Source organism: Schistocerca cancellata, chromosome 1, assembly GCF_023864275.1.
Source record: "Schistocerca cancellata isolate TAMUIC-IGC-003103 chromosome 1, iqSchCanc2.1, whole genome shotgun sequence".
NCBI lineage: Eukaryota > Metazoa > Arthropoda > Insecta > Orthoptera > Acrididae > Schistocerca > Schistocerca cancellata.
Genome location: NC_064626.1, coordinates 972094111 through 972118214, shown reverse-complemented (window position 1 = coordinate 972118214; position 24104 = coordinate 972094111). Strand labels below are relative to the sequence as shown.

General features: G+C 42.6%; 1 protein-coding gene across 3 annotated transcripts in view; it reads left to right on the top strand.

The window, feature by feature from the left end:
* LOC126088407 (discoidin domain-containing receptor 2-like) overlaps positions 1–24104 on the top strand; it is an 883025-nt gene that overhangs the window by 584562 nt on the left and 274359 nt on the right. For all 3 annotated transcript variants that reach the window (XM_049906568.1, XM_049906558.1, XM_049906550.1), the window contains exon 4: positions 22430–22661. In XM_049906568.1, the coding sequence (XP_049762525.1) occupies positions 22430–22661 (232 nt within the window). The remainder of the gene's footprint in view (positions 1–22429; positions 22662–24104) is intronic.

Here is a 24104-nt window from a genome sequence, read left to right as displayed (position 1 = left end):
TGCTGCTTTTAAGACAGCGCACTTGACGTGGACAAGATACTTCTTAATTTTGATTGCACAAAGAACAGAATCCGGGAACCTCCAAAACATGTTGTGTACAGAAGATCCAGTTATTACGGAACCATTGGAAAATGTTCCTGTCGGAGGACAAACAGGGCGAATATGTTCCCCTTTAAAAGACTCTGACATAAAAGTGGGAAACCAGCTGCCTCAATCCTCATTCCGCTTTCCTGAACGAAAATTTTGGAATTCAAAGGCATTCGCGCTCTTTTAACACAGAACATTCTAAATCCTTGTACCCAGTCTCCTTTTGCAGTTAAGCCTCTGTGTGTGTGTCTATATATATATCCCACTGTCTAGTTTTCCCCCCGCTAATTTACAGTGTATCCCAATGCCACTATCTCCTCTCTCTTTTCCTCCCACCGCGTCTATCTCCATCTCTTTTTCCTTTCTACTGCCACTGTCTCCCACTGACCATCAAACTTCCTCTCACTGGCACTGCCTCTTCTCCCTCCCATCGTCACCGCATCTCTGCTACTCTCTTTCAGTAAAAAGAGCGCGAACATGTTCGCAAGCCAGAATTTTGATTAAGAAGGTATAATGGGGATTGAAGCAGCTAGGTCCCCTCTTATCATGTATCTGTAGGCTTATCCTTGACGGCTTGTTTTTGTGGCGTTTCTGAGAAAGACTAACCCACTTTTTCCAGCAATTTGATCTTTGGAAGGGTGTTCACTTTTTTTCTCTCTGACACTGGTATGGCCAGCCTTCGCAAGTCAAGTCGCTAGTAAGCCTAAAGAAAGAAGCTTTCATAGCAAGACAATAGAGATCTTTATCCGAAACGGTAGGTGTGCTTCTTTTTGTTTTTGCTGCTTCCTCAAGTGTACTCCACTTCATATTGGATAAACTCATAAGATTAATTTTTCGAACATTAAACTGTTTACTGGTGTTCTTCCAAACCACCTTCTTCTTCTTCTTAACTGCATCATCAATAGCTTCAGTCATTTTAGACGGACTCTACTGTCTTTGATCAACCTTCCTCATTATTCTCTTGGAATTTGCGGGAGAATTCCTGTAGGATAAGTGTGTGTACTAATACAGGCAGACTTCAAACACGAAAAATTGAGGGGTCGGGTTTATGCAAGTCAGAATGGGTTCCACATTACGCGACGAGAGTCCACAATTCATTAACAGAATAAATTTGTGAGCAAACATCTAAATGATCGTTACCGTAAAAACGTCCTATTCAAGAAAACATACATATTAAAAGGCTTAACTGTCAATAACAAGTCAATTAATGAAAAATGTAGCACAAATAAGCATTTTTTTGTAGTAAAAACACGCAATGGCGAACTAATATGTAATAACTGAAGCGGGAATCATGTGCATTCCGCTACAGGGTTGTAGAAATCTAAACTACTACATACACTTGATCTCACTAGGGTTCAGGAGACCTGCGTTCGCTTCAGGAGGAAGTCTAGTTCAGGACACTTTCCTGTCCTTAATGCACACAATGTATTTCTTAATTTCCATTACACAAAGGGCAGCACTACGGTTCAAATGGCTCTGAGCACTATGGGACTCAACATCTTAGGTCATAAGTCCCCTAGAACTTAGAACTACTTAAACCTAACTAACCTAAGGACATCACACACACCCATGCCCGAGGCAGGATTCGAACCTGCGACCGTAGCAGTCCCGCGATTCCGGACTGCAGCGCCAGAACCGCACGGCCACCGCGGCCGGCCAGCACTACGGAACCTCCAAATAACGTTGCGTAGAGAAGATTTCGGTTATTATGGAATACCATTTACATTTCTGAGCAAAAAAGAGTGATTAAAATACCCAAATCAAAAACAAACAGATATAGTGACTAATTTTGACTACTTGTATAGAGTTAAAAACGAATTTGCAAAAAATTTCTTACTAAATAGAAATTAAATAAAGGAAGTGTCAGATGGGGAAATAACACGAAACAGTCATGTAAGAAGGAGTAGAGGGTAGAAAGTACACAAAAGACAATATATTTGACCAAAAAAAAAATAATGCAATAAGACTTAGGCAACACATTATGACAGCACAATTCAAAATAGTTTTGCAATTTACTAAGGCACCTTCACGTATTTTTCTTGCAGAAATCGCAAATATAATCTTCCTTCTTGGTGCCAGTGCAATCAAGCTGGACACAAGGAGATCAGGTGAAACGTAGCATGCAGTTAACTTCTTGTCTCACTTTGAAAAAAATTGCCGTCGGAGACATCCAGCCTCGTCGTTTTCCGCTACAGTAGATAGTACGAAGCCCATCTCGACCAGACATCACACTGGAAAGATTTATCGCAGTCACTTGAGTTGTCCTTGGAAGAAAATTCTAATTCCCTGAAGAGTTTCCTGTATTGGGAGGTTCTGGTTCTTTGAAATTTAGGTTTTCACCCTTAGGAACTATTTTGCGTTTGAACTGATGCTTAGCTTTTCGTTCGATCTCTATTCGACTTTTGTGTGGAGAGTAGGTTGGCTTGGCCAACGCCTCAGCAGTTCGATCACCACTGGACATCTTTTTCGGTGGTGGTGACGTCTCCAAGTGTAGAACCAAAATTTTCGATGGACCAGGAGCGTCTTCATAAGAACACTTAGAACAACAAGGAACAGTTGCTTCACAAGTCAGATTTCTTCCATATAATGCGACACACCCTCTAGAAAAAACATAGTTTCTATCAAAAAAGAAAAAGTCGTCAACTAAACAAAAGGGTAGTGCACAATAAATTAATACTCTTTGTATGTGCATTACACTCACCTCAGTGCCTGAGATACATATCTAGTAGTTACTAAACCTTTTTGGAAAACTGTTTTTGTCGTTGTTGTTGCTGTTGTAGTAGTAGTCTTCAGTCCAGGGACTGGTTTCATGCAGCTCTCCATGCTCCTCTATCCTGTGCAAGCTTCTTCATCTCCAAGTAACTACTGCAGCCTACATCCTTCTGAATCTGCTTAGGGTATTCTTCTCTTGGTTTCCCTCTCCCATTTTCACCCTCCACGCTGCCCTCCAATACTAAATTGGTGATCCCTTGATGCCTCAGAACATGTCCTACCAACCGATCCCTTCTTATAGTCAAGTTGTCCCACAAATTCCTCTTCTCCCCAATTTTGGAAATCTATCTGCAGAAATTTTACGAAACTGAAATATAAACTTCACTGAGCACCGGACAAAATAATGCTGGCAAGAGATCGACACTCGCTACAGAGCTTCATGAGAGCCCTCACAAGTTATGTAGACCTACGATATTCCCCCCAGGCTGTAGCAGCTAACAGAAGAGAGAGCATGGTATTCCTTATTGTCTGACTGATCCATAATACCCGAATCACCTCTATAGTTATTCGCAGATGACTAGTTTTGGTGAAGCGACCATCAAGACGTCACCGGTTAACACTGTATCAAGCTTATCCCTTTCAGTCATTCTTTTTCATTTCTGGAAAGAAAATTTGTTGATTTGGTATCCTAGCAGAACTTACTTTTACAAAAATTTTCACATAGTACAAACAAAAGTTGAACTACCCAAATTATGGATGGTTTACTACATAGGACACTGTGACTTACAGGCATTATTCTTCATAGCTTTCAGAATGTTTTATTGTGTATTTTTAATCTCTAAACTATCCGCCCACGGTAGCGGCGTGGTCAGCGCGACAGACTCTCAGTCCCAAGTTGCCCGGGTTCGATTCCTGGCTGGGTCGGAGATTTTTTCCGCTCAGGGACTGGGTGTTGTGTTGTCCTAATCATCATCATTTCATCCCTATTGACGCACAAACCGCCGAAGTGGCGTCAAATCGAAAGACTTGCATCCAGCGAACGGTCTACCCGACGGAAGGCCCTAGTCACACGACATTTACATTTTTTATTTATCTCTAAACTTATTGTGATATCTGTTTTTCAAATGAATGGAACGTTTCAATAATACTCTGGTAAAATAGTTATGAAAATTTTATTAGAAGATCTTTACAAAGTGAACTGATGCTGGTGACACTATTTTTTCACGTGAAGTTTATTTTATATGAAATTGTAGAAACCAGTTGTACCCCATCGTTATACAAAAATGGAGCCTGCATTTGGCACAATGCATGTGCATTTTAGATATGCAGCCAGGATTTTTGCATCTAGATCCCGATTCCTGCCGATAAAAGCGTGCTAAATGGTCCAAAGAATCATATGTGATGTCTTCAACTGGTTTCAGTTAATGTCTACGCTTTGCAGCACATATGCTAGGCTAGCTTCATGTGAAGGTCTGCTTTTCTTTATTGTCAGGTTTCGTGTTATAATCTACGACTCTATAATATATTGACGAAAAAGTTTTCTTTTTCAGGAAGCCCAAGGCGTTTTGCTCATGCACGCACTCCGGCCATGAACTGATAGAATAAGTGTTTTATATATTGAATTCAAACCCTGTCAACACCACGTGACAATCTTGTACAGATTCGCAACTTCAAGTCTCATAACATTAATGTACAATTAATTTTTTTATCCCAACGTCTACAGATATCTTTCGTTCCAGTGACTTTGAAGTTTGAGCAGCAAAGCGATTGAGCTATTGTCAAACCACGTTGTTATTATTACAGCAAAATCAATGCCCATAACCTCGCGCATAAATTCTCGTGTTAACATTTCATACCAAACTCAGGCTGACCGTAATGATTATCTTCATCTATATCATCCTCCTCAAGATAATCCATTGTCTGGAAAAGTTCATCATCGCTGTGAGCCACTGAAGAAAAATCGTCATCATATTCAAGTTCTTCAGTATCAGATATATCACTAGTTTCGAGAATTTCTAAAATCTCTTCCACACTGAATTTTTCTTTGTAATTCCTGATCATTGTAATAATCACAAGTAATTACCCACAACAAACTGTTGTAAAAATGAGAGCAAACAGTTAGACCTAGCACACAAGCAAAACATGAATTGTCGTAGGAAACCAAAGATGAGTATGGCTATAGACACTTGTCCACTGTTGTTGACGATTTTTTGGAACTTTACCGGGCAGCTACAACTGAAAACAGAGGTACCACATGTAAGCGTTGGATGACGATTCGAATCCAGCACCTAATCTGACTGTTATGTAAGCGTAGTCAGATTCAAGATATCGGATTTATTCAGCAGTAGCGTGGTGTTTGGAGTTGCAGTGACGAGAAAACTGATAATTTATGCCTTCTCGCGATTCCAACCCTTCACCTATCGCCATTGTTTTCTCTGGAAGAATGGGCATTAAATATAGGTTTGTTTCACCAGAAGTGATATGTGCGTTTGTTTGAACATGAAGCGACGTGACGAGGAGCACAGTGATGACTGGGAACCGAATCCCGCATATATCGTTGTTGACTACACACGAAGACACATTTACCACCCAATTCTTCTTCACCTTCAGCTAGGAGTAGCGTGTGTGAACTTGAAATGATGTGACGAAAAGATCTGTGTTTCTCTGTGAGACAAAGCCGTCACATATCGTTACTGGCAATGAATGAAGAGATGGTAAAAATTAAAATATATTTCCTTCAACAGTTAGGTGTGCTCACGTTAAAGCCTGAAAGAACATTATGAAAATTTTTGTAAAAGGCTAGAATTCGAACCATGACACGCGCATTACGTGGAGAACTTGAGGCGTTCGAAAACTTGGGCAAACAACGAACTGGTGGCACTAAGTCGTCACGAAGTGACCAAATCTCGTGGAACCAGAACCAGTATATTCAACACTTCAAGCTGAAAGAAAAGACAGAATAAGCGCCCTGAGCCCTTACATGGCGTTTGGTTCTTTAACTAAAATAAAACACTAGTGTAACAAAGGTTACTGATGAGTTTCTACATGCTGCCATTTACCCCTCTGTCATTGCCCAACCTAATGTGTAATCTGAATCGAAGGGCCATCACGTTTAATGTGCATTTGCAACCACGGTGCAGTCTGTGTTCCTCATTGGCGTAATCAGGGGTAAAACAGGATCTACTAGTGCGTATTAAAAACTTTCGCCGAATCCTAGCTCTTTACAAAAGTTTTCATAATGTCCTTTCCGGCTTTAGCATGAGCACACTTAACTGTTACGGAAATATATTTTTATGTTTATCATATCTTCATTCACTGTCAATAACAGTATGTGACGGTTTTGTCTCACAGAGAGACACAGATATTTTCGTCTCATCATTTCAAGTTCACGTTCACTCCCAGCAAAGGTGAAAAAAATTGGGTGGTTAATGCATCTTCTTGCGTAGTCAACAGCGATATGTGCGGAATTCGGTCCCCGGTCATCACTGTACTCTTCGTCACGTCGCTTCATGTTCAAACAAACGCACATATCGTTTCTGGTGAAACAGACAGATATTTAATGCCCATTCTTGCCTAGAAAACAACGGCGATAGGTGACGGGTTCGAGTCCAAGAAGGGCATAAATTATTAATTTTCTCGTCACTGCAGTTCCAGACATCTCGCCACTGCTGAGAAAATTCGATATCTTGAATCTGACTGTGCTTACATAACAGTCATATTAGGTGCTGGAGTCAAATCGTCATCCAGCACTTATATCACGTCATGTCAAGTTCGTTACTTGGGAATGAAGCCATATTTAACAGCTTTTGTGGTTTGTTAACAGGGCCAACAGTTAATGGATAGTTGTCCCGAACCAGCGCAAAATGTCTTATTGTAAATTAAAGTGTAGATTTACTAACTGATACTGACATGTATTATATCATATCTCTTTGAAGCTACTCAGCAATGACGATCAGTGCTGTGATCTAATGTCGGTCGGGCACGAATACTTTCCTTAGTGTTGGGTCTCAAAATCCATATCCAGAACAAAGCAGTTCGTCATGTCATTTAAAGTTCAGGCATATGCACAGCTACTTGCTCGACAAGACGTGGTTCATGCAAGGCGGAACTCGAGCCCATCGAAGCAGGACAGTGATGTCTTGGAAGAGCACTTTGGGACCACATTCTGGCATGGGCCTCTATTGTCCGCCATATTCTCCGGTTCTGAACACATGCGACTCCTTTTCGTGGGGCTGTATTAATGACACGATGTACAACAATAACCCCAAAACCATTACTGTGCTGAAAACAGCCATTCAGGAGGTCATCGACAGCATCGATGTTCAGACGCTTCAGCGGGTCATGAAGAATTTAGCTATTTCTCTGCGCCACATCATCGCCAATGATGGCAGGCATATCGAATGTGTCATAACCTAAACCCGAATATCTGTCGTGACATTTACACGTTGAATAAAGCGTGTGCACGCCGTAGTTAGTAACTAATTTACGTTTTTTTCGTATAGTTAAATAATTGTCACCTTGTACTCTGTCCTCACTGCGCAGAACGCACAATACACCAGCCGTCTTACTTGCTCTCCATTCGAATAATCTCTGTATACAGTGCAGTCGATTGGAGGAGACAAGTCGTAACCGAGTTTGGAGAACTAGCTACCATAAAAGTTCCCGTGATGTCACGAGAATCCTTGTAATATTTTGAGCTGTGGAAGGTTCACAGAGTGCGACATTTTTTTCCGATATGGGCAAAATAAGCCGATTTCCCTAATGCTGCTGACAGTGTGAGTATACCAACTTCCATGCAGTTTGGAATCCACCACCATATTCATTACCGGTAGGTTCGATCAAGACGCGACTAGTACGGAGATGCTTTGTGAAGCCCTGGAGGGAAGACGACGTTCTTTTCGCGAAGTATTACTGAGAAAATTTAGAGAACCGGCATTTGAAGCTAACTGGAGAACGGTTCTCCTTCCGCCACGTACAATGCGCGTAAGGACCACCAAGATAAGGGAAATTAGAGCTCATATAGACATATAGACAGTCGTTTCTCGAACTAACCTTCGGTTGGATGACAGCTTTATTTTTATCGCCTCCCGTTGCTGACCGAATACTTGCTCTGAAGATTTCTTTCACCACAAGAATTTTCTTAGATCACAGCCACCGTGCATACATGCATTAGTGATGTCGCCCCGCGTATCGAGTAAGAAAGAATATTTAAAATAATTTCAATAATAACATACTCTCTTAAGTCAAAATATTTTGTGTACAATGTGTGTCGTAGCAATAATTCCATTTTAAAGGGCAGGAAAGATGTTTTTGAGAGCTACATCTGTTTCAGTGTATTACCTTTAAATCACAGAAAGCTACGATTACGAACAATTTCACAGTTATATATATTTCATATAAACATAGTACCTGTACACGTGCAAATAAGAGAAAGGTTTACTTCCACGAAATCTATTTAATATAACTACGTAAAGATCCCATCCTAAAAATTGGACGAATAGCATAAATTACTCACAGAAATTGTTCATCCAGAGGGGTAACAAATTGATTAGATAATCACTCAACATCTAAAGTACGGCCCAGTATTCAGAGGAGGTTAAATAGCTTATACCTCCCTTAGCACCCGCGAAATAGCTTTGATGCTTTAACTGTGCAGTTATTCTCGTTAGAAGGTAAGCAAAGTCACCGTCTGAATGGTCTCACGTGGATCGCTAGCTCACCCCGTCTGGTTTCATCAGTATTAGTAGTAATCCACAAATCGGCACTGTTTGTGGAGAACAGAATACTAACACAAATTTTCAGAGACTTTCCTAATGATGAAGCCAAGATACATCAAACAACAGTTTCATTCTTGACTTAAGAGGGTAGAGGCTATCCTCGACACGATTAGGCATGGGTAGCAGACCGAGAGATTTGACATTGGGTAGCAGACCGAGAATTAAATAATGCAAACAACCTTCTTTGTGCAGTCATGTATCAAAATTAAATTATTTCTTTTACATAGACTCGAGTTCTACTTCAAAACTTACGCCACTGAAAAATAAGTAAACGCAATAGAAAAGTTAAAAGCAAAGAGGCACATGTACTAGTTTATTTCCTCACTTCCTTTAGTAAATGTCAAGAAGATATACTAAACAAACTTGCTTAAGTTACTGATTTTTTTCAACAAGAATTTGTCATTAATATTTGCTAAGTTTTATGTGAATGTGTCTTGATGGTACCTTGAATCAGAGACATACCAACTCCTGCCAGATCATGCCACTCTTTCCCTCAGAAAACATAATTTTTTAAATTATGCTGCTGAGATAATAAACTGACAAACTATAATACGTTACGTTATGGGTTTTGTATGAACATGGTACGAGACAATATAAGAATTAAATTAATAAGTTATGTACATTCTTGTTACCTCAAAAGGAAGTCGTTATGCGTGGACTGAAAAATTCTCAGCGTTCTCAGTACTCAGAAAATGTATTTAAGTGAATTGGGACTTCATTCAAAACATAAGGTAACGACTGAAATTAATCGATGCTTTGCAACTGAAAGAGAATATTAGCACATCAGGAGCCTTATTTCAATAACTATTGTATATAGAATATTATTCTGGAAATTTACTGAGTATTTACAGCGAAACCTGTATCAGTAAGTAGTACTTACAGTAAATAAATGTATGATCTTCTAAGTCGTTGGGAAATGTGATTTTCCTCTTTCATCTTTATTCAGCGTTACAACCTCACTTTTGGGACTTGCTTCAGGAGTTCTTTAGCAGGCTGAACACTCATCGCCCTACACGCAAAGTATCTTCCCGAGGCAACAGAAGTTGAAACGATGAATGTCTCTAACATTGTCAGAATCTTTCAACACATAGAACTTTTGTGTATCCCGTCTCTGAAATGTGTTAAAATTTTTACAAATGTGGTGTGATGTATCAGAAACACGTTATAGTTTTACTAAGTTTTCACACATTTCGGACAACTGTGTTTAGAGAAATATTTTGGCTTTGAATGTCCTCTTTCGAAATTATTATGTCCTAATAGATATTTCGAGTTTCGTGGAGCACATAGTATTCAGTAATGAATACATATTGTTTTGAACACGCCTATTTAAATTCACTGTATCACGAATCTCTTCACATATTCATATACTCTGCCATTATTATGTCAGTTTCGTGGAGTAGTCTTTGCATATGTAGTGTCAGTTCTTTCGAACATGTCCACATTTGCTCCGATTATTCCTGGAAACTGACATAATAAAGCCTTAAAGAAGAGACACCACATTTACAATTAAGGCGAGGACGGTCTATGATCGCTTCAATGCGAATGCAAGCCCCGTTCAGACTCTTATGGGAATCGGAGAAATACCACGGGTAAAGAGCACAATGGTCAAGGGACAATGCATCCGTAGTGTGCGGATAAGTTGCGAATTTGGGTCTGACGGGAAGCATGGTAAGGTAGACCGTGTAGGTGCGATGACCATTGTGTAAGAATAGTGCAGTGGTCAGCTCATCTACCCAGTAAGCAGAAGATCCATATTCAAATACCGGTCCAGAACAAATTTTCAACAAATTGATTTAAATCAATGCCCACTGGCAGCTGGTGTCATTAATCCCTTTGTGTCTTGAATAAGGGTACTTATCCTTCACTGTTACGTGTATACGGAAGGGATAATGGAGATGTGATAGAAGCTGGGGCAATGGAAGGCAGGGTAAGGAAAGACGAAGATCGAGGAACATCTATGGAGGGTAAGCTCAGTGTACTAAATCCACGAGTGTGTGTAGGATTAATATAAGCAACGAAGCAAGTCTGTTCCTACCTTCGACTTTCACGAAACTGTTACACGCTGTTACCGAGCGAGGTGACGCTGTGGTTAACACAGTGGACTCTTATTCGAGAGAAGCAGAGTCCAAATCACTATCTTGTCATCGTCATTTAATTTTACGTTGTTTCCATAAATAAATTAATGCGCGTACCAGGATGGTTCCTTTAAAAAGGACACGGCCGTACTCCTTTCCTATCCCCACCCTACCCAAACTTGTGTTCCTTCTCTAACGACTTTGTCGTCCACGGGTGTCAGTTCTCCTTTCGTAGATTCTCGTCACGAAGCACAAAGCGCACGTGTATTGTGCTTGGGTTCAAATGTTCAAATGTGTGTGAATTCCTAAGGGACCAAACTGCTGAGGTCATCGATCCCTGGTCTTACACACTACTTAAATTAGCTTACGCTAAGGACAACACACACACACCATGCCCAAGGGAGGACTCGAACCTCCGGCGGAAGGGGCCACGCGATTCGTGACATGGCTTATTGTGCTTGTTACGGAAGTGAGGGTGCTTAGCAGAGATTGCTTCCTCTGCTTCCTGCACCACCTCGTGTTAACGGTCAACAAAAGTGCAACATATATTAATCTACTGTCAGACAACTCTCTCTGTCCCATGTAGTCTAGTATACTACGGGGGCGTGCTGAAAAGTAAAGCATCCGATTTTTTTAACTCTAAAAGCTTTTTAAATAAAATAAACGTTATTAACATTCTACTACATTCTTATTCTTCATGTCCACATAACAGCCCTCTGACGCGAAACGACTCCGCATTGTAGCATGCAACATGGCGGTGTGTAACATCACTATGTTGGGGCATGGGAAACAACATGCTGTGATCAACCTTCGAATTTGAAGAGTTCGTCCACATATGGAGCGCCCTCTCCTCCCGTCCACACATGGGCAACCCTCTCATTCGGATGCCAGTGCCAGACCACACACGAGACATGCGACATCTGCAATAATCCGACCCTTGTGCTCACTGTCATCGATCATCCTCCATACAGCCCCGACTTGGCCCCATCCAGTTTTCATCTGTTTCCAAAACTTAATAAACACCCTTCGAGAACTTCATTTTGATAGTGATGAAACGCTACAAGCAAAAGTGAGGTTTCGGCTCCGTCAATAAACTCAAAACATTCTACAGTGACGGTATCGACAAACTCGTCTCTCGTTGTGAGAAATGCGTTCGTTGTGTGACAGTTTTGAGAAACAAATATGCGGACATGAAGAATGAAGATGTAGAATATTAATAATGGTTGTTTTATTTAAAAAGCATAAAGTGTTTCAGATCAAAAATCTGTGGGATTACTTTTCAGCGCGCCCTCGTTCATCCATCTGAATATACTAACTGCAGTAGTCAAGCCTTGGCCTCCTGCATAATTCCGAATTCTCCCCCCCCCCCCTCGAACCCCAGTGCTTTCTTCCATTACCAAATTGCCTAATCCTTGACGCTGCAAATGTGTCATATCAAACGATAACTTCTCTCAGTCAAGTTGTGACTGATGCTACACTGTACCCCCATTTATTAGTTATCCCATCTATCCATCTAATCTTCAACATTTTTCTGTAGCATTACATTTCAAAAACTTCTAATCTCTTTTTGTCAGATATGTCTGTTACAAAAGTTCTAGGGATTCTAAAGAGTATACGGTGTCTGGAGGAAGAAATTGAGGATAGGAACGTATGTGTAGAAGCTTTATCGAGCGACGCTACAGAGAGATGAAGGTATGACGGAAAACTACCGTTAAAAAAGTAAACTTGTATGCCATCTTGACTGGGAAACACCGAAGGGCGTAATGGCACCTTTCGTTCGCCAAGTGTGATAGTTTTTTGTTTAAGTGTAGCTGATAAGTGTAGGTGACTGTAATGGGTGTGTACAGTGTGGTGTCATGTTTGTTAGTGGATAGTGATGAGAGAAGAGACAGGGTTGGTCCCAGTGTCAGCACATACCTATTCCTCACGAACTGCAGCAAGGAGTCCACCTAGCTTAAGTCCACATCCGATAGACGGATCACCATAAACAGTGTCGCATGCGCTCACTTCAGGAGGCACTACAGAGAGGTTTGGAATTTAATTCAGAGCATTGGTGCTAAGTCAGGTGATCAGGAAATTTACCCTTCCTCCAACAGCACATGGCGTGCTCAGGCGGTTACCCATCCTGGTACCTGAATTGTGATATGGACGCCTCTGCCGTCTCTGCGCTTAGCGGTCTCTACACTATTCTGACAAGCGTGGATATATCAGACTTCGCTTGCGCTCCTGCATTGTGTCAAGTTCATTGCAACGAGTTCGACTGGCACTCGGTCAGCGTCACAGTGTACATCTTCTACAGAAGGGGGATCTAGTGGAAAGTGTTTCCCTAACTCCTCTAACGTCGCTGGACGATGTTTCCAGACAACACCTCCTCACAACTGTTATGTTCCTCGAAGTTGGCCGAAATTTTTTTGTTACTTAGTATACAGCGTGTATGACAGTTAACAGCGAACATTAACATGGATGATCATTTACGATAAAAGAAATGAAAATGTTCCATTAAACGTGTGTCCATAAACTAGCCGTTTGCTAAACAATTATGAATGTGTGGTTATGAGCAGCCACCGACTTCAGTACCAAACATTGCTCTAGTTAGTACAAAATTTATTTGAAGCGTAAACTTTTCTATTACGCTCCCATTTAATTGCGGTCAAATCTTACCAATTGCCTACCTTAAAAATAAACCATGTTGCTTGAGGACGTTAGATACAGTATTACAATTTACTGTACACTTGTACCTGTTACAGGGGGTGTTCCACATGTCGTCGCCGAACTGAGACATAATACTACTCTAGTGTCTGCAGTGAACTATGAATTATTTCGAACCCATCTGGATCATCTCTTAAATCTTGAGAACACTGTACCATTCGGCCCTCCAGTTCTTCAACCGCACAAACTGGAGTGCTGCACGTTTTTTGATCGACTTATCCACCTTGGACAATACCGTAGCGTTATTGTCGTCCTACATCAGTAGCAAAATATGCAATGCCTCATCGTACAACTTCCACGGTTTAGCAACCATGGGCAATGAGTGAAATTGAAGCCCCATTACACGATGACGTAATCGAAAGGTTTACATTTCAGATACATTTTTGTTAGCTAGGAGAATATTTGATACGAAGTTAGTGGCGGCTAGTAACCGCATGTTCTCAATTATCTCAAATGGTTAGTTTGTAGATGCACGTTTACTGGAAGGTTTCTGGCTCTACTGTATTTCCACCCGTGTCAATTTCCGCTATTAATTATTATAGCCCGTATACACATACAGAAAATATTTTGTATACCTAGACTAAGTGAACCGGTAGAAAATTTATGTATGATTTAATAGTAAGTGGCGTCGATTGTTTTGAGGAATTTCCTGTGTCTTACATATCGAAGTATTCACAACATATTCTACCTGACAACAAACATCTGGACATGTATTACTAGCCATTAATATGAGATGTGTCCACCATTCACCTCCGTGACAACTTGAACTTTAGTGTGGACCGCCCTCAGGGGCTCAGCATTAATTTGCTGGGTTCGGGCTTGGCGACGCCGGGGTTCGTCAGCTGACGACTGCTAAGCGCCGTCAGTCCTCCGTCGCTGTAAGCTCTGGGCATGCTTCAGCGACCATTGTACGCCGCGACAGAAGAACGTTGTGTGTCTTAGGGAATGGGAATCTTGTCTTGACCGCCCGAATTGCGAGGACTGTAAAAACTTCTACAAAAAACACCCGCAATCTCAGGGTGTGCTGCTCGTTGGCAAGGTGCATGGCTATTGAGGTGAAACAGTCGCCGGCCGCGGTGGTCTAGTGGTTCTAGGCGCGCAGTCCGGAACCGCGGGACTGCTACGGTCGCAGGTTCGAATCCTGCCTCGGGCATGGATGTGTGTGATGTCCTTAGGTTAGTTAGGTTTAAGTAGTTCTAAGTTCTAGGGGACTGATGACATAGAAGTTAAGTCCCATAGTGCTCAGAGCCATTTGAACCATTTGAAACAGTCGTTAGCGGACAACCTCTGGGGAACCTACCGCACCTCAGTTGTGTGAGGCACTCGGGGCTCTGTCTAGGTGTACTTCCATTCCCCTAGCTGCTCAAGGTACTGAGAGGGACCCCTCGAAATCTTCTTCTCGTCCTCCCAGCGGAATAGGTGTGCCGCTGGTAAATACCAATACCCAGTCCTCGTGTAATGAGCCCTCCAGATTCTAGAGTTGTTAAGAGTAGTTCAGTAATTAGTAGCAGAATGCACGCTGCTGGTCAGAATGTACTTTTGATAGCTAAAAGAACAAACAGAAACGTTCAGAAAGTCTTGAGTTTAGAGGGCATTCCACGGACATTGAAATCGGTCAAGTAGTTACGCAGTGGGGCACTAATTGGTCGCAACGTCTAATACCAGCAAACAGCGAACCTGCAGAAAGGCAGATTCTTTGGGGAACATGCCACTGAAACTGTGTCCCACACCACGTTGAATTATATCAAACGTGTTGTAACATGCCGGGATGTGGCGGATATTCCAAACTGAAAGTTGAGTGGGCCAAAGAAGGAATAGCTTATATGCTGAACATCATGAAAAGGGTGGATACGGATCTTATCAAATCCGCCTCGTTTACACTGACTTTCAGTAACACGAAACTTCCAGAGTACGTTAAGGCAGGGTTCCTTCTCCTTGGCATGCAGTCTTATGGCCCAGCCTTTCGATTAGCGAGAGCAAAGGCTCAACGCAGCACCAAGGACAGCAAGAAAAGGTCTTGGCAAGTGTTCCTGAACTCTGTATCAACCGTTCCACTACTTTTACTATAGTATGAGAAGCCATTGGGATGATTTCTGGTAAATTCACTATGTAGGTATAGGTATATCGCAATGCTGTTGACTCAGGGGTGTCTCCGAACAACACCTGGAAGTATTACACAGACAATGGCAGAGCATTTTGCACTGAGTACTCACTACCAGCCAGGAGCAAGTGTTCCGTCGTACTGTGCCAACAAGGAAAGTGGTGAGTTGAACTTCAGGTCTAACAGTTCAGAGTTCTAAAACTGCCCATTCTCTAGGTGGGAGCTGGATTCGGCACTGTCCGCGGCTGTCTGCGTGATGTGATATATCACAGAGCGGAACTTGAAACATGCGTTAAAGGAAGTCCTACTACAACGTTTTAACTCGATATGGCATAAAGGCAACTTTCCCGATTCGTGGAGGGAAGCAATTTTGATATCTCTTCTCAAACTGAGGAAGGACCGAATGTGTCTAATAGTTACCAGAGCGTCGCCTTAACGAGCTGTGTAGGAAAGAGCTGGGAATGAATGATTAACCGTCGTCTGATCTGGATGTTAGAGGCCAGGCACCTCCTAAGTCGCGCTTAGTGTGAATTCATAAAATTTAGATCCACTGTCGACAACCTGGCCCTTCTAGAGGCACTTATTCAGCAGGCTTTCCTACGTAAATAGCATTGAATAGGTGTATTTTTTGATATCAGTAAGGTGTATGATACTTCTTGGCGATTCAGTATTCTACAGCAGCTCCACCATCTCCCCATCTTCATTTCGTCCTTCCTATAAAAGTGCTTTTTACGTTACCGAGTTGGTGATACACTGTTGAACAGTTTCGAGATGGAGAATAGTGTTCCTCAGGGCAGTGTTTTAATTGTTACCTTCTTTACCGTATCCATAAACAATATCACGTTTATGGTAAGGAGTCCTACAATGCTCCTTATTTGTGGACGATTTTGTAGTTTTCTGTTTCTCCTCCAGTAGTGCAAAAGCGACTTGTCCGTTGTAGCTTACAGTGAAGAAGCTGGAGGTGTGGGCTGCAACGAATGCTTTTTTATTTTCTGCAGAGAAGTATGTGTGTGTTCATTTTAATCGTTATCGCCGCATTTTTAATTTACCTGAATTGCGTATATGGAACACCATTCTCCCTTTTAAAGAATCTGTGCGATCTACGGCCTCCATTTTTACTCCAAACTGTTTTTGTTACCACATCTAAAGGACTGGAAGGCTTTGTCCCTGAAGGCACTGAAAATTTTGAAGTGTCTTAGCCACAGGTCTTGGGGAAAGCATAGGGCGCATCTGCTCAAATTTTACAAGGCTCTCGTGTGATCACGGCTGGACTACGAGTACACAGTGTACGAGTCAGTGAGGTCTTCACATCTGAAGATCACTGACGCTGTATACCATGAGGGAATCAGGCTGGTCAGGGTCCCATACAGGACCAGCGCCTTCCCCGTTCTCCGTGCTGGGCTGCGGAACCACCACTTACCATCCGGCAGCAGCTTCTCATGGTACGTCAGGCATATGAGTTCCTCACTACACTCAGTTCCAGCTATGGAATGTCTCTTTGCCAATCGTCCACGAGCAATGTAACCGTTTGGAAACCGTGTGAAATGTATGTTGCTGTCCTTTGCCGCGGGGCACGAATTGGCTCAAAACTGGGGTTTTAACCAACTGCCACCTTGGTTACAGAAGACCCCAGAGTAATTTTAGATTTTGTGCAGTACAGGAGAGACCGCACTCTAGCTTCTATTTTTAATATGCTTTTTTCCAACATTTTAAATGAGCACCCTGATTATATAGCTGTATTCACAGATGGGTCAAAACAGGGGGCTCCGTTGGTTGCTCTGTCGTTTTCCCGCATCATGTCCTCACAGAAGTTGCTTCCAGAGATTACTGTAATCGATGTAGAACTACCCGCAATCTTGAGGACACTGGAGCAAATGAAATATGCCATGCCTGCTAAATTCCTCATCTATTCCGACTCCCTGAGAGACCTTCAGTCACGTTTGTACTCAGCTGCTAAAGTAGTCCAGGACACCTTGCTCTGGATACAAAGGCTTGGGAAGATGATGTCCTTTCTGCTGGGTGCCAGCACACATGGGTATTGCAGGAAACTAAAGGGCAGATACAATCGGTTAGTTCAGAGTACCAACACCCAGCATGCTGTCATCTCACTGTTGATGTTTCGATGTGAAAATGAGTGTCTGGAACAGACAACAACCTCCGTCCGGTAAAGCCCACAACGCAGCCTTGGTGTACCTCCTTCCAGCCACGCGGACTGGACTAGGTTCTCCTTACTCGTCTTCGCATAGGTCACAGCCCTATAAAGCATGGCTTCTTGCTTCGACGAGAGGACCTTCCAATGTGTGGCGCCTGTGACGTGCAGATCGCTGGACGCCACATTTTATTAGACTGTGTCCAACCAGCGATCAGCGGCAGATTTGCCCTCCAGTTTAGGAAACGTCCAAACGAATATGGTGAGCGTTTTTTTAACGTTATATGGTTTCTCCAACTTGTTTCCAAAAATCTTAGGGAGAAGTTTTTAACGTGTTAACAGGATGACTGGCTCACCTGTGGTTTTTTTTTTAAGTTGTCAGCCAGTCACATTTCCCTGTGCCTTTCTGTCGTTTTACTTGTGTTTTAATCCCAGATGTAGCATTCCCCCTTTCTCCTTTGTCTTAATACGTGTGAAATATAGTGATTGTGTAGGTCAAAGTGAGTGAGGTGGGAGTGAGAGCATCAGTGTCATTTTATAGGTTTCCTTCTCACTGTGCGTCAACTACTTTCGTAATTTTAACCACATTCGGCCAACGGCCTTGCCGCAGTGTAATACCGGTTCTCGTCTGATCAATGAAGTTAAGCGCTATCGGGCTAGGCTAGCACTTGGATGGGTGACCATCCAGTCTGCCGAGCGCTGTTGGCAAGCGGGGTGCACTCAGCCCTTGTGAGGCAAACTGAGGAGCTACTTGATTGAGAAGTAACAGCTCCAGTCTCGTAAACTGACATACGGCCGGCACAGCGGTGTGCTGACCACATGCCCCTCCATATCCGCATCCAGTGACGCCTGTGGGCTGAGGATGACACGGCGGCAGGTCGGTACAGTTGGGCCTTCGTGTCCTGTTCGGACGGAGTTATCCACATTCGTTTCTTTTCATGCGTGCCGAACTATCCGCGATCTTGAGGGCACTGGAGGAAATGAAACCTGCCTGCTAAATTCATCATTTGTTCCTACTCCCTGAAACAGTCATCTATCCCAAACGGTTCCTCCTCTTTTTTTTGTATTTCGACATAACAGTCATCAAGGTGTGTGACTGAATGAAATTTAAAATATTAATTTGACAGCAAAAACGGTCGTTAAGCCACAGTCACTAAAGCAATGAAATTTTTGAAAGATTACATAACTACTGTAGTTTCAACGCAATGAGTCGTCATTTTCAAATGTAATCACAAACCTGGACAACAGCAATAATAATTTCAACCACACGTCTTACAGATATAACGAGAGATACACTAAAACGATCAAACTGAAGCAAAGGTAGCAGAAACGGGTTACAAGACGTCATGACAATTTTTGATTGATCAGTCATTTCACACCTTAATGCAGTGTAGATGAAAACTGCATTAGGATGCAAGATATTGCATACACTTATTTTGGGCCTTATTTTGGGCTTGCTGCACATTATAAGATTATGAAACGCGAGCCTTTGTTTGCAAAATGATCGACGCATCACTACTGGGCGTAATGCAATTGCATATAACACCTTGAATCCTGATGCAGTTTTCATCTACACTACATGAGAGTGTGAAATGACCGATCAACCAAAAATTGTCATGACGTCTTGTAACTCGTTTCTGCAGCCTTTGCTTCAGTTTACTGGTTTTATTGTATCTTTCCTAATATTTGAAAGAAGTGTGGTTCTAATTGTTAATGTAGTTGTCCAGGTTTGTGATGACATTTGAAAATGACGACTCAATGCGCCGAAACTAGTTATGTAACCTTTTAAAATTTTGTTGTTTTAGTGACTGTGGCTTGAAGACCGTTTGTGGTTTCAAATAAACGTTTTAGGTTCCTCTTCTGTGTGCAGTACATAATGCTGTAACATGTATTCACACACTTCTACATTTAGAGTTTCTTTAGTTTCTTTAAGCGCGATATAGGACATAATGCTGTAACATGTATTCACACACTTCTACATTTAGAGTTTCTTCAAGCGCGATATAGGAAACACACCTTAATCACATAAACTACCCGTATAGCGTAGCACCGCCTCCCCTGTACTTCACTGGTGCCCAGAAACGTACTCCAAGCATTACCTAGACCCAAAACCTTCCATCGGGCTGTCACAAAATGGTTCAAATGGCTCTGAGCACTATGCGACGTAACTCCTGAGGTCATCAGTCGCCTAGAACTTAGAACTAAGTAAACCTAACTAACCTAAGGACATCACACACATCCATGCCCTAGGCAGGATTCGAACCTGCGACCGTAGCGGTCGCTCGGCTGCAGACTGTAGCGCCTAGAACCGCACGGCCACTCCGGCCGGCACGGGCTGTCACAATGTATAGCGCGATTAATCACTCCAAATTACTCGCTCATGGCGCCGTTCTTTATACTACCTCAGGCGTCGCTTAGGACGGCAGAGATATTTACCTTAAGCCGTCGGCACACGGACCGTGCTGTGGAACGTTAACGTCGAGCGTGCCAAGTTCAACGTGCTGCAGAACGCTCAGGAACGATGCGACTTGTGCATACGGTACGTGGGCCCCAGCGTGGTATACGCGATCGCAACGCACTCCAGCGGCAGTTGAGGGTTGCTTCTAGTTCGTAAATCACACTGTTTACTCAACGGGCGCGCGTAAAATTCCCACGTTAGCTCTATTAAAACGCACATTTCCTCCATCGTCCACGAAAAGGAAAGTACCATGTACAATCAATGACACAGGCTTATAAAAGTTCCATTACAAACAGTGCGCTACAAATTTGGAATACTTCTCCGAATAAGATAAACATTATTTCATCATTCCCACATTTTAGTAAAACCCCAAGGTCAGTCTTACTTGATCACCAGTAGCAGAATCTTTGCAACTTGTGAATTACGAAGCGTAAAAGAAAAAAGAGCAAAATATCTTTAAACAAGTAGCGCAAGCTGTCCTGTAGATTGAGCCAATCGAAGTCACCCCTCAAAGAAAGGTGAACTTATATTTACATAACATCAAATATTATAGCATATACTTATATTAAACTAATAAAAATGTATCAGTGCGTAATAAAAACGCGATTATTAGTAAAAATGATCTGGAAGTGTTAGGACGCGAAGCACTGCCCCAATAAAGACTCATTACCGGACAGAGACGCTAGTCATTAGGCTTTTTTTCATTTTGTTCGTTGCGGACGTCACAATGATATCCGTTCAAGTTCGTTTGTTGATCGTTGCACTCAGTTTTTTTATTACAAAAGCCAACCGGCTTTCTGATCGAACACGCTGAGTTACCGTGCCGGCAGCTAAACCTACAACAGGCGCCTAGGATTTAATCACATTGTCTTACCCCTTCTAAAAACGTTAATTGTAGATACTTATGTTACTAACTGAAATTTAATTATAACAAATTGTACCAAGAACAATGCGTTTTGGGTGGATCTTCAGTGTGTCGCTGCCTTAAAATAGCCTACTCTCATAATACGCAAGTTATAATAATTCTTTTGCCACGAATATGATGTTTCTCATTATTTTATTGGAACGAATCACACAACTAACAACGCTAGTCATTACGCTAAACCTACAACAGGCGCCTAGGATTTAATCACATTGTCTTACCCCTTCTAAAAACGTTAATCGTAGATACTTATGTTACTAATTGAAATTTAATTATAACAAATTGTACCAAGAACAATGCGTTTTCGTGGATCCTCAGTGTGTCGCTGCCTTAAAATAGCCTACTCTCATAATACGCAAGTTATAATAATTCTTTTGCCACGTATATGATGTTTCTCATTATTTTATTGGAACGAATCACATAACTAACAACGGGTTTTCCAGTGATTCTCCGTTTGCTGGTGCTCAGAAACGGCGTATATACATATAGGTTTGAAATGAATGCCAGTATGGCCGGCCGGTGTGGCCGAGCGGTTCTAGGCGCTTCAGTCTGGAACCACGCGACCGCTACGGTCGCAGGTTCCAATCCTGTCTCGGGCATGGATGTGTGTGATGTCCTTAGGTTAGTTAGGTTTAAGTAGTTCTAAGTTGTAGGGGACTGATGACTTCAGATGTTAAGTACCATAGTGCTCAGAGCCATTTGAACCAAGGCCAATATGGCGCCTAACAAGTTTGTACTGAAAGGAGACGGCGTGCGTGTGACGTTGGTGGCGTTGTGTCATCTCATTGGTCAACGCACTGACGCACGCTCAGAATATCTGACATGCCAGATATTGCTCTGCACGATCGGAAAGACTCCCAAACGTGGTGTTCCACGCTATGACGTCAGAAACTCGGCACGCTCAACGCTTTACGAGGAGATGCTCAAGCACTGTATCCTATTCTTTTTAAATCCGTCACACTGTCAGTGCGCTAGCTAGATCGCTGGTAGCACTCTGGATTCCGCTGATTTCATGCGGTTTTTTACGGCCATCCTGTGCAATGCTCGACATTCCCTGTCCGTCAGTACATAAGGACTGCCTGATCTTCGTCTAGCAGTGGTTGTTCCTTCGCGTTCCCACTTCCCAGCAAAATCACTAACAGTTGGGCAAGGCAGCTTTAGAAGGGTTAAAATGTCCCTGATGGAATTGTTTGTCAGGTAACATACAGTGACTAGCCCACATTCGAAGCCACTGAGCTCACACGACTGTCCCATTCTGATGTTATTGCTTCTGTACTGCCAACACAGAATTTCCCGCATTCTTTTATACTGGTGGTTCCGCCTCATGTGTCATCTAGTGGTCAGTTCCGTATTACATAGGGGTGTCCGGATACTTGTGATCAGATAGTGTCTGTATTTGTAGAGTAAGTCAGAGATGCAGAGTTGGTGTCTTCCCGCAGGCTGCACAGTGAGACCGGCGGCGGCGCGTGGTGCCCCCGCAACATGGTGACGCGGGCCGCCGAGGAGTGGCTGCAGGTGGAGCTGCACTCGCTGCACGCCGTCACGGCGGTGCGCACACAGGGCCGCTACGACCACGGCCGCGGCCAGGAGTACGCCGAGAACTACCTGCTCGACTACTGGCGACCGGGGCTCCACTCCTGGACCAGGTGGAAGGACAAGATAGGCAACAAGGTGAGACGGGCACCTAGGCTCTCATTGCTGATACTACCACTGACAAAAATACTATACAGGACAGGGTGATTCAGATGCCACTACTGATGTTGTTTTAATACAACATGCAGTGCCATCGAAAACCACGTCCAAGACTGTCATACTCTCTCTCTAGATACGTATAAACTATTAGTCCAACAGAAAAAAATGAACAGGACATTTTTGTAGGGAATTTAATACAGATAAATTTTGTACTGGTCTATGTTTTCGCTAGAGGCCGTCGTTTTCGAATTATTCAAATAAACGTACAAAAGTGATCTTCAAAGACGTGTTTCTTGAATAACTTGAAAACTTTGGCCTCCAACGAAAACGTTTTCCAGTACAAAATTTAAGTACAGTACATTAATTACAAAAAGGCTCTGTTATTTTTTTCTGTAGGACTAACAGTTTGCACATAGCGAGCCAGAGAATACGAAAATCTCACTCGTGGTTTTTGAAGGTGTTGCGGGTTGCATAAAAAAGAATCGATAGGTGGTTCAAATGGTTCTGAGCACTATGGGACTTAACATCTTAGGTCATCAGTCCCCTAGAACTTGAAACGTCCCCTTTGAAAAATTTATACACGACTGTGCTTAAACTGACACACAATATTTTTAGCGCAACGCAATCTGACTATCAAAGATCCCTGCAAAAGAATGGCCCTGAGTAACATTAAACTATACCTTTCAGAAATCACTTACCTCACAAAAATCTTCATTACTCGAACTACTGCAATACAGCGGGCGCCACTACTGCCAGCTAAATAAAAGATTCAAACTACGGAAGGCACTAACTACTGATAGGGATAGTTAGCAAATGAAAGATATTAATAGAGAACAAACAATGTATTTACCTTAATAGTCATAATATATGTAATTTCGAAACTCCGCCATTTCTCTCCCCACATCCACCACTGCTGGCGGCTCACCTCCAACTGCGCAACGCTACGCGCTGTTCACATCCAGCTGCCGCTGCCCAACACTACAATGGCAGACAACAATGCAAACTAGCCACAGACTGCACACAGTACAGCCAGTGATTTTCATACAGAGCGCTACGTAACGTTGCCATTAAGAAAACATAAACAGCCTACTTACATAAAGAAAACATAAACAGCCTACTTACAAACTTAGAACTACTTAAACCTAACTAACCTAAGGACATCACACACATCCATGCCCAAGGCAGGATTCGAACCTGCGAGCGTAGCAGTCCCGCGGTTCCGGACTGCAGCGCCTAGAACCGCACGGTCACCGCGGCCGGCTCGATAGGTGGAGCTGACTCACAATGTAGGTCTCGCAAAAGATGCTGCCTTGAGCAACCACAATTTTCTTCATTTTCACTCACACGCATTTGGCTAAAGTTTCAGCATCGTTCATTTTTATTTTCTCAGTAGCACATACTGATGGTCATAGAGATGTACTG